Genomic DNA, 26,510 nt, shown 5'->3' with positions numbered 1-26,510 from the left:
GCACTCGAAACCCGAATTTAATATGTAATTAGTCAATTCTTTCAAAAAATTTAAGGTCATAATTACTTATTTTATGTTAATTATGTCTTAATCATATTATATTGAGTTTCTCACTTAACATAACATTCTTAATCGATTATCAAACTATATTTAATAACAAATTTTATAGCAACTTAAATATAGAATAATCAGATTTGTCGTAAATTTTAATAACTCGTTCATGCATCTTTTATTTAATCGATTATCAAACTATATTTAATAACAAATTTTATAGCAACTTAAACTATAGAATAATCAGATTTGTCGTAAATGTTAATAACTCGTTCATGTATCTTTTATTTAATAGATTCTACCAAAAATATTTAGGTTTTTGAATGAAGTATAACCTTCCTAGTTAGTGTTAAAAATGATTAAATAAGAAGTCTTAAAAGAACAGATAAATATCTGATACCCGATGGATACCCGCATTTTTTATAGGTTCCGGTTCTGGATCCTTAAATTATAGAATCAGACTTGGAACTGATTGATAAGAACCAGAATTGTAATTCTTAATAGGTTCCGGTTCTAGGTTGTTAGATACCCGAACCGCAACCGAACCGTTGACACCCCACTTGATGCAGCAGACATATCAGCGTTGGTATTTTATAATAAATGAGACCGTGATACAACATAGCTCAACCTTGCTTGGTCAGACCTGGCTTTAGCAAGTCAGCCCTGCTAGAGGATTTTCTATTTTTCTACTTTCTAATTTGTAGCAGTTTCTCAGTTTTGGTTATTTTCTTAGTTTTTAGCAGATTCTCAATTTTTGTTGTTTTTCTAATTTTTAGTAGTTTCTAGATTTAAGATATTTTAGAGTTTTAGTAATTTTATTCTTCTATTTTTTAGAGTTTGAAGCCTATAAATAAGCCTTTTATGTTTATTGTTAAGGGAGCTTAGTTTATTGAATAAAGTTTTGTTTGATGTAATCAATACGATTGATTACATCAAACAAAACTTTATTCAATAAACTAAGCTATAAATCAACGATTAGACGGTGTTGACGAATGGCGGCAACAGATGACTCGAATGATAGAAGGGTTGACACATCGGATAGATGCATTGATTGTTCATCAAAGGTAACCGACTTCACCAAATCATCACTCAGAAAAGGATGATGGATCTACTAGACTTCGTGACAGGGCAGCTGCATGGAGGCAGCAACACAAGGTAATGCGGTCCAGAACAGGGAAATCAAAGGTAACTTCGTGGGAAAAGATGAAAAAATATGCGCGTGCAAATTTTCTTCCACATAACTACATCAAGTTAATGTATCAAAAATTGCAACAATTGAAGCACGGGTCTCGTACTGTAGACGAGTTACTACTGAGTTTCACTTTCTGATTTCTCGCAATGAACTTGCTGAAATCGAAGAACAGTTAGTCGCTCGCTACATTGGTGGTCTTAAGGAAGATTATCAGGATACAATCAATATGTTTGATCCATTCACGATATCAGATGCTCATCAACGTGCCCTAATTTGTGAAAAACAAGAAAAAAAAAAGGTAGAGGAACATCTTGGAATTCGTTGTTTGGGAGGAGTCGTGTTGAGTTTAGGCCAGTTGGTGGTAACCAACAACGAGGCAATACATCGGGTCCTGTACAAACACCCATAACTACAAGACAACAAGCTAATCCGGTTAATCCATCTCAAACTAGTGGTTCGAAATTCGATATTTTCAATGTGGCGAACTTGGTCATCATGCTAATCAATGTTCAAAAGGAGGACCACATAGTAAAGGGTTGTATATTGATAACATTAGTGAAGAGGAGGGTGATCAAGAAGATGGTGGTGATCCCGTGTATGATGATGATCAATTGGAAGAATACGTGGAGGGAGATGTTGGTCCCTTACTGGGTGGTCGGCGGGCGTGTTATGCACCACGTAGTCTTAAAGGGGAAGATTGATTACAAAATAATATCTTCCAATCTACTAGTACGATTGGGGAAAAGTTTGTACGCTTATCATTGATTCTGGTGCATGTGAGAACGTTATTTCTGAAGAAGTAGTAACTAAACTTAACTTAAAGACGGAACAACACCCAAATCCCTACACATTGGCGTGGCTTAAGAAGAGAATTCAGGTAACTATTTCTAAACGGTGTCTTGTTTCCTTTTTGGATGCGATGTCGTGATAGTGTGTGGTGCGATGTCGTCATTATGGATAGTGTGATCTATCATTGGGTAGACCTTGGCAGTTTGATAGGTCAGCCCTTCGTGATGGTCGAAAGAACACTTATAGTTTTCTATTCGATAAGAGAAAAATTGTGTTGTTACCACATAGAGGGGTTCCTCCTACGACTGAGAAAGGCGAGACTTCAAATTTATTATCTCAGAGGTTGTTCGTTAAGGAGGTTAAACAAACGGATGTTGGGTATATGTTAATTGGGAAGAAAATTAGTATTGAGGATGGCGTTATTCCTGATTCTGTTTCATCCAATATTGGAAGAATTCGTGAATGTTTTCCCTAAAGACCTACCCTTACCACCGTTGAGGGATATTCAACATCAAATAAATCTTGTCCTGGTGCAACACTGCCGAATAGAGCTCATTATAAGATGAGTCCTGAAGAACACGAAGAACTGAGGCGTCAGGTGGAAGAACTGAAAGCTAAAGGCTTCATTCGAGAAAGCATGAGTCCTTGTGCCGTTCCAGCTTTATTAACTCCCAAGAAGGACGGTTCATGGCGGACGTGTGTTGACAGTAGAGCTATCAACAAAATCACAGTAAGATATAGGTTCCCTATTCCTTGGTTGGATGATTTGTTAGATCAATTAGGTGAAGCAACAATCTTTTCAAAGTTAGATTTGAAAAGTGGATATTTAATCATATTCGAATGCAGCCAGGTGATGAATGGAAAACTGCGTTTAAGACGCGTGAAGGGTTGTTCGATTGGATGGTAATGCCCTTTGGCCTTTCGAATGCTCCAAGTACTATTTGTGAATCAAATCTTACGACCTTTTATTGGAAAGTTTGCGGTGGTGTATTTTGCGGTGGCTTCATTCGAGAAAGCATGAGTCTTTGTGCCGTTCTAGCTTTATTAACTCCCAAGAAGGACGGTTCATGGCGGATGTGTGTTGACAGTAGAGCTATCAACAAATCACAGTAAGATATAGGTTCCCTATTCCTCGGTTGGATGACTTGTCAGATCAATTAGGTGGAGCAACAATCTTTTCAAAGTTAGATTTGAAAAGTGGATATCATCAGATTCGACTGCAGCCAGGTGATGAATGGAAAACTGCACACGTGAAGGGTTGTACGAGTGGATGGTAATGCCCTTTGGCCTTTCGAATGCTCCAAGTGCTTTCATGCGATTTATGAATCAAATCTTACGACTTTTTATTCGAAAGTTTGCGGTGGTGTATTTTGATGATATACTGATTTATAGTCCTAATGAAGGAAACACATAGGTGGCATCTAAGGGAGGTTCTATCTGTCCTAAGGAAAGAAAAATTGTATGTAGGAACAAAGAAGTGTTCTTTTATGACTACCAACGTATTATTTCTTGGATTTGTAATTTTCAAGGATGGAATGATTGTTGATGACAATAAAGTAGAGGCTATTCGGAGTTGGCTAACCCCGAAAAACCTTTTGGAGGTCTGGAGTTTTCATGGACTTGCCTCTTTCTGTAGGCGTTTTGTTCCTCACTTTAGCACTACAATGGCTCTTATCACAGATCGCATGCGTGAAGGGAAGTTTTTGTGGATAGAAGCTGCTACCAAAGCTTTTGAAGTGATTAAGCAGAAGTTGACATCTCCACCAATACTCGCACTCCCTGATTTTCAGAAGAGTTTCGAGCTACATTGTGATGCTTCAAAGATAGGTATTGGGGGGTTCTAAGTCAGGATTCTCATCCCATTTCATACTTTAGCGAGAAGCTTAATGGCAATAAGCTCAACTACTAGACATATGACGTGGAGTTCTACGTTTTAGTGCAATTTTTTAAGCATTGGAGTAACTACTTGAAGCACAGAGAATTTATCTTATATTCGGGTAATGCTGCCTTGAAGTATATCAATAGTCAAGACAAAGTATCTGATCGACATGCAAAATGGGCTTCTTTCTTACAACAATTTACTTTGTTCTCAAACATAAGTCCGGAGTAATGAAAAAAGTGACGGATGATCTTAGTCGTTGTTCCTATCTGTTGACAACGTTGCAGGCTCAGGTGATCGGTTGAGAATTAATTACTGATTTATACGCTACTGATCCTTTCTTTGGTCTAGTCTATGAGTCTGTAGTTGCATGTCAGGGTTCTGATTTCGTAATGCATGACAAATTCGTTTTTAAGGGAACTCAATTGTGCATTCCTGATTCAAGTTTACAAAGTTGATCCGAGAGTTGCACAAATAAAGGACATATGGGTAGGGATAAGATCATAAGACGTTACAACTTTTGTCACAATTGTACTATTGGCCATCCCATGAGGCGAGAAGTTTAGAAATACGTAGTGAATTGCAGAATTTGTCAAGTTTCCAAGGGTCAGGCAACCAATGTTGGGTTGTATATGCCTCTTCCTATTTCTGATCAGCCATGGACACACATAAGTATGGGTTTTGTGTTGAGGCTTCCTCGGACGCAACGGGGTTCAGATTCTGTCTATGTGGTAGTCGATCGATTTTCGAAGATGACACACTTTATCCCTTGCAAAGAAAGCAACAAATGCCGTGAATGTTGCTCATCTTTTCTTTCGCGAGGTTTATCGTCTACACGAGCTTCCAACATCCATCGTTTCGGACAAGGATACTAAATCCCTTAGTCATTTTTGGAGAAGTCTATGGCGAATGGTAAGTACGAAACTAGATTTCAGTAGTGCATATCATCCCCAAACAGATGGGCAAACCGAAGTGGTAAACAGGTCTTTGGGTAATTTATTACGTTGTTTGGTGGGAGATAACCTAAAGAGTTGGGACCAAAAATTGCATCAAGCTAAATTCGCCTATAATCGGTCGGTTAATCGAAGTACCGGTTTAAGCTTTTGAAATTGTTTACGGCATAAGTCCTCGAGCTCCAGTTGATCTTACTCATGTTCCCGATTTGAAAAAAGCTACATGGCACAACTCAAGATTTAATTTGCAACACGTTCATCAGCAAACTAACGATAGATTGGCAAATTAAGTGGCTAGATACAAGACTGCAACAGATCTGAAGAGGTGCCACGTGGAATATGAGGTGGGCGACTATCTGTGGGTTGTTTTAACTAAAGATAGGTTTTTTGTGGAAGAATATAACAAGCTATCAGCAGGGAAAATTGGACCACTCGGGATACTTGAGAAGCTTAATCCAAATGCTCATCGTCTAAAATTACCAAGTCATGTGCGTACCTCTAATGTTTATAATGCCAAACACTTATTACCATACACTGGAGATAATTCAGATGAGGACGATTCAAATTCGAGGTCCAATTTTGTCCGACTCGGGGAGGATGATGCAGCAGACCTAGCAGCGTTAGTATTTTATAATAAATGGGATCGTGATACAACATAGCTCAACCCTGTTTGGTCAGACCTGGGTTTAGCAAGTCAGCCCTGCAAAAAGATTTTCTATTTTTCTACTTTCCAATTTTTAACAGTTTCCCAATTTCGATTATTTTTTTAGTTTTTAGCAGTTTCTCAATTTTAGTAGTTTTCCTTATTTTTAGTAGTTTCTAGATTTTAGATTTTTTAGAGTTTTAGTAATTTTAGACTTCTATTATTATAAAGTTTGAAGTCTATAAATAGACCTTTTATGTTTATTGTTAAGGGAGTTTAGTTTATTGAATAAAGTTTTGTTTGGTTTAATCGGCGATCTCTATCCTTTTAATCTCTGCCTACTACGCCCCGCTGGATTTGGGTTTGGGTTTGGATTTGGGTTCGGGTTTGGATTTGGGTTCGGGTTTGGATTTGGGTTTGGGTTCTACTGAAAACGGAACCGCCTTCCATTAACTCCACAAAAAGTGAATTATATATAGGGTTTGGGTTTCTTGCAAGTAATCTCTTGCTCTCTCTCTGAAACTCAAACTCATTCTCTCTCTCATCGGAAATCTCCAATCAAACATCAATGGCAGCTCTTCAGTATCTAGAGTCTCAACGTAACGCGCAGCCGGAACTTGCCGATTGGTACAACACTTTGGCAGATTTGTATGAGAAGAAACTATGGCATCAGCTTACTCTTAAGCTTGATCAGTTCGTCGCTCTTGCCGTCTTTCAGGTCTCTCTCTCTCTCTATATACAAATTTGTTTATCTTTATGAGATCTGTACTTCAATAATAACAAAAAGTTAGGAACAGATGGATACCTTTAGAGATCCACATCTAGGTTTACATCTGGAACATTGATTATTGTTAAATTTAGGGTTTTATATAGTGTTTCGATGTTTATGTTGTAGAATTTCGTTGAACGTAGTCAGAGCTTGACTTCATCTAGGGTTTCTTTTTTTCTATCTTTTATGTCAATTTATCATTATAGCATAATTCCACTCAAGAGTAGTACTAGTTTGATGATGTAGAAGAGGAGAATTAATTCATACACCCATTATGTTGTAAAATAACTACCAAGCTAGCTGAAGGAGTTAGTATATATACCCTAGTTTTTTTTCACTTGCAATTGTTTCTGTTTCTCGTATTTAGTTACTTTTGGGGGTTTTACATGAATTGTCTAAAATAAGAAATACAAGCTAATAATCACTTTGTTGGACTTGTTTTTCATCTTCTTCAGGCGGGTGATACATTGATTCAATTGTATCACAATTTTATCACAGAATTTGAGACGAAAATTAATCTCCTCAAGCTTGCCCATTTTGCTGTTATAGTATCTCGACAGTATCCAGAAAAAGAAGCTGCCATTGCTTATCTTGAAGGGGTTATTGAGAAGCTTCGAGCAACTAGGGAGTTGCGGATAGAAGAACCTGTCCTTTATGCGAAGATGCAGATTGCTGCCTTCAGACTCGAGCAGGGAGAACAAAAAGAGTGCAAGAAACTTTTGGATGATGGGAAGACTACACTTGACAGCATGACTGATATAGATCCATCAGTTTATGCAAGCTACCACTGGGTTTCATCCCAGTACCACAAATCTCGTCAGGAGTTTGCAGAATTCTATAAAAGTGCACTTCTGTATTTGGCATACACTTCTGTGGAATCTCTCTCTGAAACATTCAAGCTGGTATGATATTTGGTCCTAGAAGAATAATAATTTGCTAGACTAGTTGTATGTTATTTCGTTAATGTTTGTATCATAATGTAGAATGGCCTTGATTTCCTCGAAACATGAAGCGGTTCAACATAGTTGCATAGAACTTGCTTCGTCAATATAAATGAGTTACTTCGGCATGTAGTTACTATCTCACTGTGTTGCATTGCTTATTTTATGTGTGCACGTTTTTTGACAAAAGTCTCTGCTTAAGGAGAAGCCTGACGTGTCGCTTGTACTGAAGCAACTATTCACCTGAACTATCAATAGTTAGATACGATTGGGTGGTTATTGTAGTATATGAAACTATTGAAGACCGTTGTTGTTCATTTTTTTTTGCTTGTATTGCAATGTATTTATTTTCCCGGTGCTTTCAAGATCTTGTGGGGTTGTATAAAAATTTACAACTTACATGGTCATGTCTTTGAAAGGTTTAAGTTATTATATTGATAATAGATGTTCAAAATATCCTTGAAGTAATTTGTTGGTCTATGTTATTGCTAATGTTTCCATATTTTTCCCTTTTCAGGATTTGGCATTTGATTTATCACTTTCTGCATTGCTTGGAGATAACATCTACAATTTTGGGGAGCTGCTTGCACATCCAATAGTAAGAGACTAGTCAATCTGTATTTTAGATTGTTTTCATTTTAACCGAGTTAGATTAAAAAAAATACTCTTTTTACGCCGATGCTGGCTTTTCATCTAGTGTATAGTTCTGGGCATAAGCTAGAATGCACTATAAATCTGACTACAGATTATGATTTCTATCTGTCTATATATATTTGTGAACTGCTAGTGATGCATCATGTATCCATCCATCTATGTTGGTTATGTGAGTATTAAGAGTTCAGGGAATACCTTTTAGAGGAACAGAGATAGAAGAATCAATGTTAGTCCCTTCCTCTGCATATGTCAATTCGTTAAGGTATATACATAATTATAGACGATATTTATCACGAGAATACAGGTTAGTGCATAATATAACCTCCTTAAGCATTCGAGGTAATTGAAAGTCTAGAAAATCTGTAGAGTACATCTCCTTTTATTTAGAGGATCATAAACTGTATATGTAAGCATACAGAAACCGACTTGTTACTAAGTGTTCGATATAACTCTCTCTTACCTAAGAGTGACAAAGCTTCTACATTGGAGAAGTTGATTTTTGGGACCATTTCTGACTTAAGTCTCTACTCTGACATGATATGAACTATAGAGTCATAGTTTGTAGCATTAAAAACACTTCATAAATATTAGCGGGAGGCACGAATGTAGGATTAGATCCTACCATGTCAAGGGTCAATTTAGATAGAATGTTGGTAAGCTTACATCATAGGACGGATAATAGGTAAGAACTAGAGAATGGTGTTAGGGGCAAAGCAAGTTGTCTCAACACCATTTCTTCTTCTTACCTGACACATTTGACATGATGATTTAACGTCCTGCCGTAATTTTCTTTTGATGTATTTTCCTTGTTATACCAAAGATAGCTAGTTAAGTCGAGCTTAAGATGATGTGCTAGATTCTAGTTATCAAACTATTAGGCATAATTTTGAATCTGCGAAAGCCATTTAGGCAACAGAAAGAATTTTCCACGGAATCCCTTACTTGGCATACAAAAGACTAGTTAATCTTTATCATATGTTCTGTACTTAATTATATTAATTCACATGTTTATTTTACACCTCGTTCATACTTTATAATGTGTCAAAAGTATAATTATATAATGTGTCAAAAGTATAATTATATAATGTGTCAAAAGTATAATTATCTGAGCCCCTGTTTCTTTTGCTATTGCAGATAAAGAGCCTTTTGGGGACTAAGGTGGAGTGGTTATACTATATCCTTCAGGCCTTCAACTCCGGCGATCTAGTCCGCTATCAAGAACTCTGTGTTGTCCACGGAGCTTCTTTAAGTGCCCAACCTGCGCTTGTCCAGAATGAGAAGAAGCTACTGGAAAAGATTAACATACTCTGTCTAATGGAAATAATTTTCAGGTATTTTTTTCTTTTAGAAGTGTCAGTTTGCTTATTAAATTCTTCACTTATATTTCAAAACCAATGCCAAATCTAACCATATTTCTTCTCTACTAGCCGCCCCTCCGAGGATCGAACTATCCCGTTAAGTATCATTGCTGAACGCACTAAACTTTCTGTAGAAGACGTGGAGCACCTACTCATGAAGAGTCTTTCTGTAAGTTGATCCTTTTTAAATTTGATATGATAATTTTCTGCTTATATGAAACCATCTTTGTCCTTTTAATTTAGCAAGTCTAGTGGAGACTTGAAACAACATTTAAAAGCTGAATCTTGGAAACTCTAACCGACTAGTTTAGCAAGCCTAATTGACACTTAAAAACATCAAAATCGAATTCGAAGCAATGTCCCACTAAAACGGTGAATCGTGGAAACTCTGTTGGACCAAGCATCGTATCTCAGTTAAGGGCTTTCAAGACACATTAGAATCAAATTCCATTTAACGTCTATATCTGCAGAGTTGATGCATATTCGCAACTGAACTAGATTATCTACATTCGTACCGTAAGTGTACGCGCTAATAACGAATGATTTCTTACATCAATTGAGAATTTCAATGCAGGTGCATCTTATAGAAGGTATAATCGATCAAGTTGAGGCAACCGTTCATGTATCGTGGGTGCAACCAAGAGTTTTGGGTATTCCTCAAATCAAATCATTGAGAGATCGATTGGACAATTGGTTAGGCAAAGTACACACTGCTTTATTATCTGTGGAGGCAGAAACACCTGATCTTGTGGCTTCGTAATTCTATCTTCCATGTTCGTTACTCTCTTTCTTCTCCATGACCTCCTCTGTAACAATTTAAGATACCTGAAAAGTTGAAGGAACAAAATCTTCCCCAATGATGAAGTGGTAATATGACTATCCTCATTTCTGCACACTTTCATAATTATCGGGGCAATTTTATCCGTACTAGGAGAGGCAGGCTTTGTGTTTCTTTTTCGTTCGTAGAACAGACAGTGTTTTAAGAACATAATGAGTAGGGCTTGAACAACGCGGATCGGTCGTCTTTTTATTCATTAAAGTGTTGGTTGTGTTTCATTTTGTTCTTGTTATTCTTTAGGTTAGCTACAAAGATCTATTTTTGCATGAATTTGAAGTAAGATCATTTCAAATACCTAAACCTAATTTATCAAGCTTTCTAAAACCTTCTCATGAATTTGAATCAAGATATCTTCAAAGACTTAATTTTGATCATTTGGAATACATAACCTAATCTAATTAGATATTAAACTACATGTTTTTATAAAGAACCTGCTTTGGGGTGTAAAGAACCTGTTTTTATTATGGCCGCGGCTTTGGGGAATAAAGAATAATCTCTGGGGAATAAATTCTCTAGGGAATCTATGTTTTTTTGGTATATTCTCCGGGGCATATTTTATTTTGGTCCAAAAACTCGCTTGGTCAAACATTGCCTCCTAATCTTCATCTTCTTATAACTAAGAGATCCATTTATACATACTTTCCACTTCCTTTTGGAATCTTGTGTTCATATTCCTGCTACCCAAGAAGGAAAACAAAATCATAATCATGTTTTGAAGGTGGGTCTTCAATGTGATCCATTTATACATACTTCGCTTATCAATATGTATGCTAGAAATGGTGAATTAACGATGCTCGATTGGTGTTTGATAAAAGTTCTCCTAGAGATGCTGTTTTTTTTTTACAGAAAATTAAATCCAAACTCTAATAAGTCAACCGAGGTAACGAAAAAATTCAAGCTTCATTGATTTAATACCTCTTTTGAGATTAACTTGTTCGAAAAAAACAAGTAGTTCTTGATTGAATTTATTGTTTGTTTGTTTATTATTAGGTTAATCAACCTCCCACTGTTTTGTTTCTAGCCTTTGTTTTAGTCCCAAGGGCAATTACCTTGTTGCCACTTCTTGGGATAATCAGGTTTTCTCAATCCCTGCCCCTAACTCTCTCACTCTCTCTCTGTATTGCCGGTGATGAATGCTCGTGTCTTGTTTTCGTTGACAATATTGACAGGTTAGATGTTGGGAGATACAACGTTCAGGAGCTAATTTAGCCAGTTGCCCAAAGCATCAATATCACATGATCAACCTGTAAAAGATACATTATTTATGTCTACCATTTTCTATGATAGGATTCAAATGTCTTTTAATGGGATTGAAGTTTGATTTGTTGTATTCATGTTAGGTTTTATGTTCAGCTTGGAAGGATGATGAAATCACTCTTTTTTTGGGAGGTTTTAAAATGTGGCCATTGATGTATGGTGGACAACCCACTATTGTTGCCGCGCACGAGGCCTTGATTCAAGAACTAGTTTGGATTCCATAGATGAATTTCTTAGCTACAGTAAGATTTGATAAGACTCTAACGTACAATCTCTCGAATTTCTTTGAGAATATTGTGTTTAGAGTTCTAAGATTATCTACATAGGAGAGAGATGGTGAGAGACAATGGGAGAGAGAGCTAAAGAGAAAGAGATAGGGAGAGAGGAGATGAAGATTAAGGGGCAATGTTTGATCAAATCAAATTCTGGACTAAAAAAGAAATATGTCAATGAGTCAAATATTTATTGATTAAATTTTTCTTCCCCGGAGAATTGTTTTTATTCCCCAAAGCCGCGGCCTTTATTATACTATCTTGTTCTTGAGATTGAGTATAGATTGGTTGAATGGAAGAACTTTAACTTCAAATTGGTGATTTATTTTCTGTATCAATGTTGTCGGATCGTAGCCAAAATCATCTATAAGTGAAAGAGATGCCAACAAATTTAATGAAACTACTCATGTTGGAAAAGTTAAATTATCACATAATGTTTGTGGTTTGATTCCGTTTCCATTTGGATGCACGCTAAGTTAAACCATCGTTTAGGTCTTTTACAATGAATCGTGTGGCCGTATTCGGAGTGTCAAGTCGCTTAATCAAGCTGATGGATTTTTAGAATTTTCTTGAGTCTTGCATTGGAGCTGCTCTAAGCTGGAGTGGACAGCTCCATCTAATGGACCCTATGTACTCTCTACACGCACCCAAAATTGCTCTTCGGGCCTCAGCCTGTAGGCGTCCACTGTACGGCCCCCAAAATGGTTATTGGGGGCCTCCGAGCACACCCCTTGACTCTTCTTCGTTCTTGTTCCCTCTTTCTACTTTCTTTCCCTTCAATAGGAAAATGTAGGGCCTTGGAGCTTGAAGATCTGAACTTGTTTATGGATTTGAGATCTAGATTTGTTGTCTTTGTTTCGTTTCTTCTTCTTTTCTACAGCAACATGGTTTGCTTTATGCCCTAGATTTCTACAAGAAAGGGGTTATTTGTTGACCTAGATTTCGAGCTTGAAGAGGGAGCCCAAAGGGTCAGAGACCCTCGGACTGGTCAATCGGAGAAGGGTATCTACTGGTGTCTTGAGTCAATGGAGACATGGTCAATCTCTCAATGGAAGCCCCAAGCGCAATTTGGAGTGCGCCTATAAACACCCACCTTATTGTAACTCAGAAAGCAACAAAAGATACTCGTGGATTGTCCACCACCACCTCCTGGTGTACTAGTTGGACACCCACTTCCCAAATTGGAGGTCCCAAGTTCATTTCCTTAGAAGTGGAAGTACAGGATTTATTGAATTAAGCATAAGCAAAGTAAATATAAATTAGATGAGCTTTAGACCCTTAAAATGACTTTTAAGGGTTCAAAATGTCTTAGATCAAGCCGTCATAGTCCTTATTCACTTCATGAATCTTGATAGATCTTTGTATTATCTCTTCATAATGCATCAATGTCTTGTAATGACTCTTATAGTCTATGTCTAGAAAAAAAAAATAGTTATGGATTTGAAGTTTAATACTCTTGGTAATCGTAATCCAAGTCCACTAGTTCAGAAAAAAAGGGTCTCGCCGCTGAATCGCAGCCACTTTCTGAGTCGGGGTTGTAGCCAAGATTCAGGCGGGGGCGTAAAGTCCTCTTTCCTTTGAATAAACCATGTTAAATTCAAAGTAAGAAGTGCATAAGAATGAACATCAGAAAAAGAAATTGCACCTCTCAAATGAGCAAATAAAACCTTAGTCTCAGACCTAATATTCTATTAACTTACCCTTGAGAATTAAGATACCAGAAAACATTCTAAAATGTACCCAAAAATAAACTCTATTTGTATCCCATAAATGGGAATGGATTACAATGTATAACCTACTTGATACCCTTTCATCTCTGCAATCAAAAACCTCTCTCCTGCTCCCATCATTAATAAAAACACAATGATCTTGCAAATTATGAAATTTCTCCAAATTAACACTAGCACTACTATACTTTGTTCCCTTTACTCTCATAATTCCAATCACTAGTCGTCCTCGTCGTCCTCGTCTTCTTCTTCTGGTGCTTCTTTAAGCCACTGCATATATACCCAACACATTCATTACTTCCATGCGCCGATTTGAGAGAGAGAGAGATCAGTTAATAATAAGAATCGACCAAATGACAGGAAGTTTTACGCACCCGACCAAAACTATAAACCTTAACTCTTGTTAGGTACTTCTAGAACTCGAGGTACCATTGCAAGGGTTTGGGTTTTTTAGTTTTGTTGGTACCCTTAAAACTTACTTTCACAATACAGTGTGTAGTAGTAGATGAAGAGAAAGCTGTTACCTGAATGAATGTTTCAGACTGCTTAACAAATATCTTATCGGATTCATCTGCCCCTTCTTTCTCAGACGCCCATGACAAAATTGCATCTTCTGATACTATTTCTTTATCATAAAGTAGATGCAAAATCTACAAAATAGTTTATAAAGATCTTACGTGTCAGAGTAATATATATCAAACCGATTACACATCCAAAAATATGTATTTACTATTTATGCTTACAGCTTACAAAAATGAACTTGCTATCAGATTTTCTATTACTTGGGAATCAGGCATAGTAAATGGCTAAATAAATGCTAAATAATCTATGGATGTACTAGTTTGAAAAGATCTATAAATTAGAATAATGTACAAGTTTATATATTTTTCCGAAAATTGGTCAGGAGGTTTAAAGCTATCTTCAGATGACTACAAGAGAGGTCGACACTCGACAGTACATCGAATTTAAAATAAATTTGGCTCATGCTTACTAATTATATGTCGAGAGTACATCGAATTTATGATGTTTATCAATTTAAATTTATACTTACGATAAATAAACATACACTTGTCTATTGACACATTTATAGCAATTTGCATGTCAATTCATAGATTCAAGTACAGCATACGTACTTGCGCAAATAATGGTGCAAATTCTTTTGTAGATTCCATGCACATATCCTCAAATTTCTGTATGACTTCAAACTGCAAACATAATACAAGAAAACATATTTGTCAGGGACTTCCATTTAAGAGCATTTAAATAAACTATAGAAGCATTTAGAAGAAGTAATGAATACAAGCACCACGTAATGTCAATTTAGGTTTTGGACTTTAAGTACATGAATTCAAATATAGATATGCCATAGAATTCTCAGTGCCTGTCCCCCAATTGATTGACATTTTTTAGAAGGAAATAAACCCTTCAGAAAATAAGAGCAGTGATGCAGAATTACTTCATATTGTTAATCCAAGTTCACCGATATATGGAGAATAGAGTACTAGTTATATATTAATGTTGAAAATTTTATTACATGGCATGCTAAAAAGGTGTGCCTAGTTGGTCTCCATGTCTTACAATTACCATAAACCCAACTCATAAATAAGTTATCTTTTTACAATGTAATCTAACTTTCAGTTACTACCGATTTTATCGATAGTGTTCATAGCTCAGCAATGTGAAACACAGACCTCCTCATCCATGGACTGAAGATAATGCCTCAAAAGACCTCTCCAGGTTGAAATTGCAGTTGCAGCATTTCTGAGTAGCTCACCTGAGATAAGAAAGCTTACACTCATTTATGATGATCATTTGTTACTAAAACCACAAGAATGATTTAGATTGTAGTCTTGCATGGTAAATAAGACACATATTCTTACACAATACAGTTCCAGACCCTGCTAATGGTTTACTTCACACGGTTCGACCTTTTGGGCCTTTGACAGGAAGAGTACAAGGTTGATTTTTTGTGAGTCTGATTCTCTTCGTGCAACAAAGAACACAAAAACTCAGGCAACTTTTTTTATTATTTTTCTTTGAACTTAACTCTTTAAAAAACATGATAAAAGGTTATACTGCTTAGAATTCACCAGCTTGGTAGCTTGTCCTCGATCTGGAAACTATCAGAATAGGAGCAAAACAGTAGGGGAGGAGTTGACATCACCCTTACCAAAGCCACCCCTAGTTATTCTAGACCCCAGTTGCACCACTAGCCTGCGTAGTTGCGAGGGACTATTTCCCGGCCTACCTTCCAAATAACTCAGTAGTCTCTTTTTTCAAGTAACAGATAATGACACTTGACTCGAGCCTTCATTGAATCCACCATGACCTATTATTGTAAAAGGTGCTTTAAAATGGCTGAACTCCTCTTTATCTCATATCTCCTATCCTACTTGTCTCTGTTTATATCTTAAAATAGTTCCGCCATTAAACTGACGAGTCACTCGCTAGTGAGTTGACTTCAGACTAGGTAAAATACTGAGGTTAGGCTCTATGGAGGATCGTCAGAGTCAAATTATTCTACCCCTAAGCCTGAGCTAACTCGCTCCGTGAGCCCAACTACAAGTATGGAGACGAAATTGAGAGGAAATCTAACACTTGTCACATGTATTTACCATTTGTACCATGCGGGGTTTCAAATGCCAATTTCATCACCGAAGAAAATATAGCCCCAGCACAATCTGCAGAATCCATATTGTATGACAACCTGTATTATTAGAAAGGATGAGTTAAAAATGCTATACATACAAAGTTGGTTGTTTACGACACAAACAACATTGTAAGTGCGATAAATGCAACATTCAGTTGAAAATTTGAAATATTTCAGCAGCAGGTAAAAGCGATACGAATTCGCAAAAGACCTCCAACATCTATTAAGTAGATAGAATCTATGTTGCAAACATCTGGGCGGCCCAAGTTATATAATCGAGTAAAAAAATGTACAAGTGGGTAGAATTCTACTTAGAAATGTAAATCAGTGCCTCACTATAGTTTGCTCTATTGTTCTTAGTAAAATGGCCACTTCGAAATTGAAACCAAAATGCGTGATACCAAACAGAAACTGAATCCAGACGTTGCTTGTACCTGAAAATTGTTATACATAGGAAAGGAAACAATTGGAAACATACCGAAGCGAGTTCACTTCTAAGATAACATGTTCTTGATCAACACCTTCATGAACAGCTCTCAGAAAAGTTGCTTGTACCTGAAAATTGTTATACAAGCAAGGTTAGTACAGCAGCAAGAGGAAAGAAAAAAACTAACTAAATTTGCCAGTCCATGGGTCCCTGACCTCTTTATCAAAATAGTCAGAATCATCTCTAGGAGCTTCACTACCATCATCAGCATCAGAGTCAGGTCTCAACTCCCCAGAGGGTGGAAGGGTACTGCAGTCCGGAGTTAGCAAATCTGAGTCCGCATTAACAGCATTCACGAGCTCATCAAGTTTATCAGCAGGAATAGGTGCAACTGACTGCCTCCAGTCTTCCTCATGACATCCTTCAGAAAGGGACCAAATGTAACCAGCTCCTGAAACACCAACCTGGAAAAGAAATCAAAAGAATAAGACTAACGAAAAATAAATGTCTAGACCACAAAGTATATGTGTTAAAAGTTTCAGGTAAGAACACTGGGGAAACAATCTTCAAGCTATGCATGCATGCAATGGGAAAATAACTTCATTTAGAGGATACTTATAATAACCAGTCTAACCTCAGTCGCATCAGATGGTTTGGATATTAACTCCCCATTGGGCATATCAAGCGTAGTAGGCACGGCTGTAAAATCCCAAGAAGCAATTAATACAACAAACTTGTACCGACAGAATTAACTAGTGAGTTATTTTCACTAGACCAAATAGAAGAAACAGTAGAAAAATAAGCAATGTTGGCCATTTAGAAATTATAGAAGAAACTCATACAATGCCTCGAGTTAAAAAGAAAAGATGTGAGAAATGGAACAGACTAATAGTAGAAAGAATGCGGTTATAATTTTGATTATCACATGGTAATTTGCTATGAAGTTATAGTAACCCTCAAAGTTCACAAGGAGTTCTTTTTTCCTGAAAGCGCGAAAGGTTGTTCACAGCAATTGACTTTATTCTTGGAAAATCCATATCTCATGTAATTTAGGAGAAGAAAAATATTGATTATATCTTTACCCTGGCCAGTTCTAGAACAATTCACTGAGATAAATCAAATAAAAAAGAATTTATTTGAGAAGTGTCTCTAATCGGCATACAAGTATTTCATAATTAAAGAATGATTTGAACTTTGAAGTATAAAGATACATTATCTTTCTCAAATCGTTCCATGGTCATAGATCTGCCAAAAGTCTAGCTTTATGTTTTGTACTCTCTTTGCACTTGTAATTCGATTCAAAAGTTTCAAAACTTCGAGGAGTTTAGATAGGGGAACTTCCGCACACTAGATTGTCAAGGTTCATAAAAGGTACATTTGCTACCCCGAGAGAAAATTCTTCCAATTGAGGTCTTTCTTTTTGTGAATGAAATTTCGAAATCTAGAACATTTTGGTTCTATAGATCCTTTCCTGACTCAGAAAAAAATAAGTAAAAAAAAATAATGAACATAACCAAGATATGCATCATTTCTATCCCTGCTACGAAAGCGCCGAAAGAAAAGAGAGAATTCAATAAAGTAAAACATATCAACATTTAACTATAAATTTACCAGTACTCTCAAGAATCCCACTGCTGCTATCAGCATACTCAAGTTCCACATCACTGTCTTGATTAGTTGGTTGCGGAAGTAGAGATACCTTCGAGTAAGCGGGTACAGTAAATTGAGGTCCAACTACAACCTGGAAAATATAACTGTTAGAATTGCATAATTATGCACTAATACTGCACAAACAATAGGAAAGTAATTCGGCCAAGTGCCAACATCAAAATGCAAAGAAAAAGATAAGATATTTGGTGGAGAAAACATAACCAGGTAAAAGCTTGTACTAAAATACAAAATTATTGAAGTTCATGATCTGTAAAACCAATTCAAAGATGAGGAGTCATCTACTCTTCTTAGGAAGAGAGAAGGTATTTTCTGAACTGCTGAATCCTGCGCAAAAGGTGTGAGGAAATGGATCACCTATTCTTTCGTTTTCTTTCCTTTGGCATGGGCTCTTGGAACTTCTTTGTCCATTTTTTCTTAAACAAGAACTCTCTTATGCTATGCTTTGGTGGAATATGGGTCACCCCAAATAACCTGCATTTATGCCTTGAGGATCAAAAGCTTGCCTCGTTACAAAGACCAACGAAAATTTGGTGACTAGTTCTTCATGCTTTGATTTGGTTCATATGGAAGGGGAGGGGAGAAACAAAGTATATTTAGAGATGGTGATTTTTTTTTTTTTTGAGAACTTCGAATGAAGAGATAGTGATGTTCATTTCGAGCAAATTAAATTGGGTTGCTTCTCTTCTTTTATGCTTGGTATAAGAGAAAGAACTGAGTTGCAATGGTTTCGTTTTGAGATTTCAACATGAGTTGGGAGGCATTGCTACCAACATTGCAACTTTTGTTGCTTTTGTTTTGGCCTCCCTATTTCAAGCCTTTTGTATGCATTTTCTTATTTGATATAATTCATCTCTCATATTCAAAAAATAACTTAGAGCGATGAAAGCTCTGATAAGTATCTACAATGAGTATACGGCTATTCACTACGGAGTTCATATAATATAACTTCAAGTGAGAGAAATACTGGTGAGCTAATGGTGTATGATTAAGTTAATAACTATTGACAAAAAAAACTAAGAAAACTCTAGCATGTTGAAGGCTGAATCCTGACAACAATTGTTTAACTCATGGTTCAACAGGCCAAGGAAAGGAGAAAAGGTCAGAGAAAATGTCTTGCTACCAACAAAAGGGAGAACTATATGCTGCATAGAGAAGCATGGTATACGTACATTGAAGGATAAAACTACACCAGGTTCCAGAACTGCTCCTGACTTTATAACTACCCCATCACAAACTATTACATGGTTAAGCTTACAGCCATCTTGAATGGTGACGTTATTCCAAACGTAGGAACCTTCAATTGAAACATTAGCTCCAATAGTGCAACCTTCACCGATAATGGAATTTGAGATCTTAGAGTTGTCGCCAATATTTGTCCTACTTCCCACCAATGTGGAAGGGCCCACTTGTGCAGATCGTGATTGCACAACATCTGATGTGAAGTATGCACATTAGAACACAGATAACAAATTGCTGAAATAAAATACTGAAGGAGAGGAAAAGAAGAACGCCAAGGAAAACAATTCGTACATTCACATGTGATTGATGTGAAAAGGAAACTCAAAAAAAATAAAGAGAATATAAATGGAAATGTATGAAAGAAAGTAGAAGATTTAAAAGGAAACTAAAAGCAGAAACCAAGTCAAAAAGTTTTTCCACTTTGTTTTACGTGTTCTTCGCTCTGCTTGTCTATCTATTTCCCCTAACAACTTCTTACAGTTACGAAGTCGGAAACTAAAAGCATGTAGCCATTAGCAACTAGAGTAAGACCCGACTACAGTCTGCTTTTTTTCTTGTAGTACATAGCCCAGTAACTCACCCTACTCGGCACTGACTCAGTGAGTAACTCAAATTAAGTTTGTCTCGGTAGATTAATGAGTTTCCGGCAGCCTTAATAGGATGAGCAGGCTGCCGAGTTACTCCCAAGCTTGAGTATATAAGCTTCTCGTAGTATTGTATATTGTACTTGACATGTACAATTAAGGTAAGAATGGAGAATTCGTTATGTGCATCTACATATGTATACTGTAGTCTGTAACAGTTCTATCAGCATTCAACTTCAACTCAGGGTCTGCGAATAACTGAAATACATCAACCTTAACCAATTGGTTTACGGATTTCTAGGCATTTAGGAGCTTAGTGTAAGTTTGCCGAGAGCGCACACAGTCTTACATTCTCACTAAGTGACCTTAAAGATATCAAACCTTTTTATCGACCATATGTGTAATTGTGTACTTCAAGAGTCTTCAGCCAAAAAAACGTAAATGAGCATTATAAATGTCAGTAACTTACCTGACGCCCTATATGTCCCTTCTCTTTCTAGTTTGGTTCCGCAATTTCCAAAAAACTGAACATCAGGCACCATTGGGTATGTCCACCTCTGAATTATATCCTTGCTGATGGTGTCATAGCTTCTAAAATTATCCACTCTAGCGGCATAATTTGAATGAATTTCATGGGTGAAAATTTTGTACCCCATGATCTGAAAAGAACAATCAGTTGTAAAAAATACATAAGATGTGAATACTTGAGCGAGTTTCGCAAGGCTAGTGACTGCATAATAAGAAAACATAAAGGTAGAAGAATCTGAGATTGATGTAGGAAAATGGAGCTGCTAAAGGTGATATTGACATCTTATTAGCCATTTCTTAACCACTTGTGCATTCTTCACCTCTGGTCAGGTGCTTCTCAAATAAATGCTTTGCATAATAAAAATATTAACTGTTCTAACATAATTTCATATTTTATACTCCATGTGGCTCTTCATTTCCCTAGATGAGAGAACATTCATCGGTAATATAGCAAAAAAACATATGAAAGTAAAGTCCGCTGGAATGGTCTGGTGCTTATTCAAGAAAGTATATGCAATCACTTAAACTAGATATACATATAATGAGCAAACCCTACATCATCGACGAGCAATCCTTTCACAAAATGACGTCGTAGATGTTGATAGTCAAAATTGTCAGTGAATAGACTAAGAACTTCAGGCGAGCAAATATCAATGTAGCAATCCTGCAAAAGAAAATATCATGTAAGTTAAGAGCGACTTTGAGACTTTTGATATCATTAGTTTTAGGTCACTTTGCCTGAAATGACGCCTCGAGAGCCCCCAATCTCTGTTTATTTGCACACTGTGATACTATCTAGTACTAAACACTTCACTCAATATTACATGCACGGCAGAAATGACTGACGCGAAAAAACATAGACTAGTTCATCAATCCAGACAGACCAGGACCACCCATATACTCGAATGCCTCTTGGAGTGGGCATGAAGCAAAATTTCCTAGTCATCGACATAATCAGTTTGATTGGCTCAATTTCATAGTTACCAGATTCGGTCATCTGGAGAGCAACCTCCGATCTGATTCGATCGTACCCTTTTAGGGTGGGTAGCGAATCAGATCGCTAAATCTGGCGTACCCATTTGCAAGACAAAGAAAAGATGAAAACATGATATTATAAATTTTTAATGAAAGATGATTTATTTGTTAGAGATTGAAATCTATATTTCATCGGTTTGACTTCTGAAATGAATAATTTATGATTTAAAATTTAAGTTTTACATCATATAAACGTATATATATATATATATATATATTGCACAAGTTTTCGAATAATTATACCCCCTATCAAATCGGAAACGTCTAACTAGCGGACCCCGTATCCGTACCCCATACCCGTACCTGAGTGTATCGCGTTTCAGGTAACTATGCCTCAAAGGCTGGAAAAAGTTAACTTAGTACTGTGAATGCTTTTTGATTATTCAATATCAGCATTATAAATGTTAAACAATACATTACACAAGTTATTCGAATTTTGAACCGCGATAAGAATAAATTGCAGCAGAAGAAAAGAATCGTGACAAGAGATATACCATTTTGTCATTGTGAATAGTAACAGCCGGATTATCGGCAAGTAAACTCTTGTCGAGAGTAACCATTCCTTTCGAGTAATCCACCTTATCCTCGTAATAGAGAAGCTGCTTTGTATCAGGATCAATAGCTAAGAACAACTCATCATTACCAAACCGATTTTGGTGAGTCAGTGAAGAAGGTTTTGACTTATTAATCACCATTGTCATTACAGCATTACTATCTTTCTTCCTTCTTTCCTTGTGTTCTTGAAGTGCTTGTGTAAGGCACATGTTGCTCACAGTATCTCCACTTATAAGGACAAAATCTCCATGTATCTTCACATTCAAATAGAAAATGAACACAATAATATAAGATTGCTGCCAATTTTCTAGTCAAAGTTGTGAAATTAAACCTAAACCTGATCATAACCACAACAACTAATGTTTGATCTTACCACATTGCGTTCATAAATGAAGCGAAGAGCATCACCAGCACTAACTGAATCATGAGATTCAATAGTTTTGACAGAGAATTTAGGAACGGATGACCAATCAGAATTCTCTAAATAATCAATGATTTGTTTGGAATGAGCACAACAGAAGACAAATACTTCTTCAACACCAACTGATTCAAGCCAAGCTAATGAGTATTCGATCATAGGGATGTTTGCTAGTGGTAAGAGTACCTTTAATCATATATACATTCAAACACAGTCAGATAAAACAAGAGAGAGAAAAGTATAGAGAGAGAAGAGAGATGAACCTTTGGGCGTTCAAGAGTGATAGGACGAAACTTTTGAGCGAAGCTATCAGCTAAGAGGACGGCCTGTAAAGGAACGTGAGCAAGTTCCTCTGGATCTTCCGAAACCCTAGCTCCTTTCTTTTGCGCCATTGTTCCAGAGAGAGAGAGAGAGAGAGAGAGAGAGAGAGATGAGGGAGGGTTTTAGATGACTGAACGCTCTCTGATCGACCCCCTACCGACTACTCAGATAGTTAGATCAACGAGGAAGGACTTCATTTTTGGGTTAATTCGACATTGACCTCCGGTAATTATGTGATATTGGGAGTTGCCCCATTTTAGAAATTTTCGGTTAAATCGAAGTTAAAGTGGTTTGTGGTTTTATTAACATGTCATATTTGACGAAATTACCCCCGTCAATATATGAATAATTCCAAGCCAAAACCATATGTCTTCTTCTTCACAAACCATCAACATAAGTTTTCTCCTTCACCAAGCACCACTATTTTTATCTTTACGACCACCACCACCGTTGTTATCAACCCCATCAATGACCATTGTCAATTTCTTTCCGGATCACTGTCTTGGATATTCAAGACTTACTCACCAATTTTGCTTCAATTTTTTTCATAGTTTTGTTATCAAAATTGTGGTTGAGTGACTCATTATTTAATATGCTTTAGATTTCAATGACCAGAGTTTTTGGAATGGTGATAAATTCCTCTTTGAATATTAAAATCTCTAAAAAGAGACAAAAATTAATGAAACTAATCGATTACAGTTTCAACAAAAAAACGTATTAATTAATTTAGCTTATTAAGAAAATCCTTTCTTTTTTATTAAAACAATATATATTTGTTCAAAAACATGATACCCAAACAAATATTTTTCACATTAACCAGATGAACCTTCAAAATGACAGGCGTTATTAGGTAAATGGATGGGCAGGCGCCTTATTATTTACAAAACACTATGTAGACCACATTTAAATGTTACTCCGGTATAGTTTTTGAATAATTACCAACCTTTGTTATTCATCGTACGCTCATTATTCTCAGGCCCGGTCTTGAGATTTTGGAGGCTTGAAGCGAATTTTAAGAATGTAGCCTACACGTGTTTCAAAAGAAAAAGAATTATATATCTAATCTTTTCATTTTCCTTGCACATAATGTGATATTAAAATATGAAACTTGTGTTCATAACTTGCAGTCTGAATGGAACAATCTGATTGAGTTACTCGGAGATCGGCTCGGGTTCAGAAAAGTCTTGACGATCCTTAGTTTGATCTCCCGATCAAGTAGTTAAGCGAGTTCGGAATTCGTATGAGTCGGTGGCTTTTTAAGTTCTTTTTAAACCGAAAAAAATTTATTAGAATATGTTTCTCTGAGAAAAGAGCTGAAAAAATTCTAATCTTTTTTTTTCTGTCTTATGATGATAGTGTTGGTTATGGTTTGATGGTGGTTGTGGTGGTGGAGGTTAACAGAAACCGTAGAATTTTGTTCAAATTTTTGTTCTTTTGTTGAAAGATATTTTTTTGTTGAAAGTTAGAAATGAGATCTCTAACTTGGGCTCTACTCACGAAGCTACTAAAGACTTCCATGCAAATAATAAAGAGATAAGGGAGAGGATCCCCTATTTTACCCTAAGTCTCTACGCGTTCACCATTACATAAGATCGTGTGTGAAGTGGCGGATATACCAAACTATCACCATTACGTAAGACCGAGTAAAGGCTTAAACTTAAAATTAACTAAACTGAAATTCTCTTCCCGGTTGAGCAAGCTTTGCCACCACTAATATTCTTTTCACATTGAATGATAATCCATCAAACAACAACTAAACCCACTTCAAAAAAATTTGCATCGAATCAAACCCTTGATTTAAAAAAAACTCATTGTTGATGGGAAAGAAACCCTTGAAATACTTTAGAGCTTGATTAAGTTTGTATGGAAGAAGCTAAAGACAGAGGAAACAAGGAAGAGTATACCAAATTGATTACTTTTCACAAGAAGATGGATAGAAATGTTCTTTTCTTCTTCTCCCATGATAATGACCTTACCAAATTGGTCTTTCGTATTTCTTGTTTTACTCACCAAATTCTCCTACCTAAATTTCTTATTCTTTTGCAAATTATTAATCAAAACGTGTCTATTATCACTCATTTATAGCACCTATAGTTCACATGTCACTTTTAAACTAGGATCATGCCATTAATTTTGTACCAGAAATTAAATTAGTTAAAGTGTAACTAAAAAGGTCCTAATTAAGCTCTTCATTATACTAGATTTATGGTAACTAATTTGGCATGTCAAAGTTAGGGTTTTATTGTGCTACAGAAAACTTTTGTTTGGAATAGAAATAACAATTTCTTGACTCATTACCCCTATTAGTACTGTAATTTGAGATTTTTCAATTAGACGTTCTGTCATGTGGCCGTTCTATAACGTATGTCTGAACAATCGTTATCTTCTGAGGACTATTATTTTAGTTAAAATTATTTTACAAAAGAAATGTAGCAACGATTTGCTTTCGTTGTAGGATTATCTAGTTAAATGCATTAATGGTTTTGTTTTACCATTATTTGAATTAGTTTGATAGTTTAAAGAGATAATTTGACATTAACGCTACATTAATGACAATATTTAGACTATACACCCATGTTTTTGAAGCAACTCTTACTGGCCCTTCTTTGGACAGAAACAAAAATAGGCGAAATCCAATTTTGTCCAGAATCGTTCTATTCGACCTTCAGTACAATTTGTTTCAAAACAACCACCTAAGCTCATGCTAAATGACTAAATCTACCTACCAAAATTTACTATTCTCTAGTGTGAGATTGTCTATGAAATTTCAAAAGATTGTAGTTAGAGTTCGATTCATTTACAACAAAGAAGAACAAAAAAAGAGAAGACAATATCTAAGAATTGCATTTTCACGATAGAACCTGGGAACATAAGCAATCTATAAACAAGACGATAGATGGAGTTAAAATGGATAAACTCACATGACAGAAGGTCGATCAAAGCGATCTCCCTTGTATACCAAATAGTAAGGTCGCGCAAAACGTAAAGTTTCTCCACCACTTTTTATAAAAGATTTTATTGCTCAATTTAGGGTTGGGATCTCTATGCATGACCTATCTTTGTGCTTCACTTGAAAGTAGATTTTTCATGGTTGGGACTTGGGAGAATACGAGAACGGAGGGTAGTTTAGTCAAATATCACTTCTATCATAAGCACACTCCCCATTTAACTCGGTTTGGCAGTCTCACAGTCCAAAGAAGGGTATATAAACATTGTTCGAATAAAATGGATTGTAGTCCAAATATGCTCATCAATAGGGGGTCAATGTCAAATTATCCCTGTTCACCCAAATAGTGAGAATTGAAATAGAGATAACCACAAAATTTACCGCCGACGTAGGAATGAAAGCCACCGTACAACCCAACACGTCGGAACCCTAACCGTAAAGAAATAATTACACAATCCTAGAGAGAGATTGAGAAAAAACGTTTTCTTAGAGAGAGAAAGAGAGGGTCCTTTAAGTGTTTGGCTGCTGGTATTTGGGGAACATAATTTGATCTTTAAAGAGCAAAAGAGTTTCAACTTTGGCTCGAAATAAAATTTGGTTACTTGTAAATCATATAGGGACTAAAATAAAATTATTTTCTACTTTCTCATCAATGAAGTTGCATTGTTACAAAGAATTTGATAGTAAAAAAACTCCACTAATGAAATAATTTGATATTCAAGAATTGAAGTGTCATTCATTGAAAAAGTTGATAAAGAGTGGGGTTCGGGCAATACAAACCACTTTGAACCACAAACAAACACAACTATAGT

At 36.2% G+C, this 26,510-nt stretch overlaps 2 protein-coding genes, 1 long non-coding RNA gene and 1 pseudogene across 3 annotated transcripts; 3 read left to right on the top strand and 1 right to left on the bottom strand.

Annotated features, from left to right (window-relative positions):
• Positions 1 to 1,056: 1,056 nt before the first annotated feature.
• On the top strand, positions 1,057 to 5,523 carry LOC147559857 (uncharacterized; annotated as a pseudogene).
• A 254-nt stretch (positions 5,524 to 5,777) lies between these two features.
• Positions 5,778 to 10,285, top strand: LOC147559856 (26S proteasome non-ATPase regulatory subunit 13 homolog B). Its single transcript, XM_086661815.1, has 6 exons — positions 5,778 to 6,225; positions 6,732 to 7,178; positions 7,735 to 7,815; positions 9,006 to 9,202; positions 9,299 to 9,398; positions 9,804 to 10,285. Exons 1-6 carry the CDS (start codon positions 6,076 to 6,078, stop codon positions 9,987 to 9,989), a joined length of 1,161 nt encoding a protein of 386 aa, XP_086517941.1. The 5' UTR covers positions 5,778 to 6,075; the 3' UTR covers positions 9,990 to 10,285.
• Positions 10,286 to 11,080: 795 nt separating this feature from the next.
• On the top strand, positions 11,081 to 11,793 carry LOC147559855 (uncharacterized). Its single transcript, XR_015233655.1, has 3 exons — positions 11,081 to 11,143; positions 11,237 to 11,313; positions 11,408 to 11,793. It is a non-coding gene; the product is annotated as an uncharacterized LOC147559855 (long non-coding RNA).
• Positions 11,794 to 13,249: 1,456 nt separating this feature from the next.
• On the bottom strand, positions 13,250 to 23,039 carry LOC147559854 (uncharacterized). The gene is made up of 15 exons (XM_086661814.1): positions 22,694 to 23,039; positions 22,386 to 22,616; positions 21,952 to 22,266; positions 20,979 to 21,086; positions 20,364 to 20,553; positions 19,241 to 19,503; positions 18,012 to 18,141; positions 17,035 to 17,099; positions 16,616 to 16,864; positions 16,452 to 16,528; positions 15,939 to 16,030; positions 15,015 to 15,097; positions 14,457 to 14,528; positions 13,848 to 13,973; positions 13,250 to 13,593 (listed from the first exon to the last, which is right to left on the bottom strand). The coding sequence occupies exons 1-15, from the start codon at positions 22,820 to 22,822 to the stop codon at positions 13,543 to 13,545; spliced, it is 2,181 nt and encodes a 726-aa protein (XP_086517940.1). The 5' UTR covers positions 22,823 to 23,039; the 3' UTR covers positions 13,250 to 13,542.
• Positions 23,040 to 26,510: the final 3,471 nt, after the last annotated feature.

Source organism: Eschscholzia californica, unplaced genomic scaffold, assembly GCF_041429995.1.
Source record: "Eschscholzia californica isolate CP2 unplaced genomic scaffold, dmEscCali1.0.p SCAF_2, whole genome shotgun sequence".
In the NCBI taxonomy this organism is placed as follows: domain Eukaryota; kingdom Viridiplantae; phylum Streptophyta; class Magnoliopsida; order Ranunculales; family Papaveraceae; genus Eschscholzia; species Eschscholzia californica.
This window is presented reverse-complemented; position numbering and strand designations above follow the sequence as displayed.

Coding starts and splice junctions, on each gene's coding strand:
- LOC147559856 (XM_086661815.1), top strand. CDS start 6,076: ATGGCAGCTCTTCAGTATCTAGAGTCTCAACGTAACGCGCAGCCGGAA. Junction 7,179..7,734: donor TCTCTGAAACATTCAAGCTG/GTATGATATTTG, acceptor TTCCCTTTTCAG/GATTTGGCATTTGATTTATC. Junction 9,399..9,803: donor TACTCATGAAGAGTCTTTCT/GTAAGTTGATCC, acceptor ATTTCAATGCAG/GTGCATCTTATAGAAGGTAT.
- LOC147559854 (XM_086661814.1), bottom strand. CDS start 22,822: ATGGCGCAAAAGAAAGGAGCTAGGGTTTCGGAAGATCCAGAGGAACTT. Junction 22,617..22,693: donor TCACTCTTGAACGCCCAAAG/GTTCATCTCTCT, acceptor ATATGATTAAAG/GTACTCTTACCACTAGCAAA. Junction 22,267..22,385: donor TCATTTATGAACGCAATGTG/GTAAGATCAAAC, acceptor TTGAATGTGAAG/ATACATGGAGATTTTGTCCT.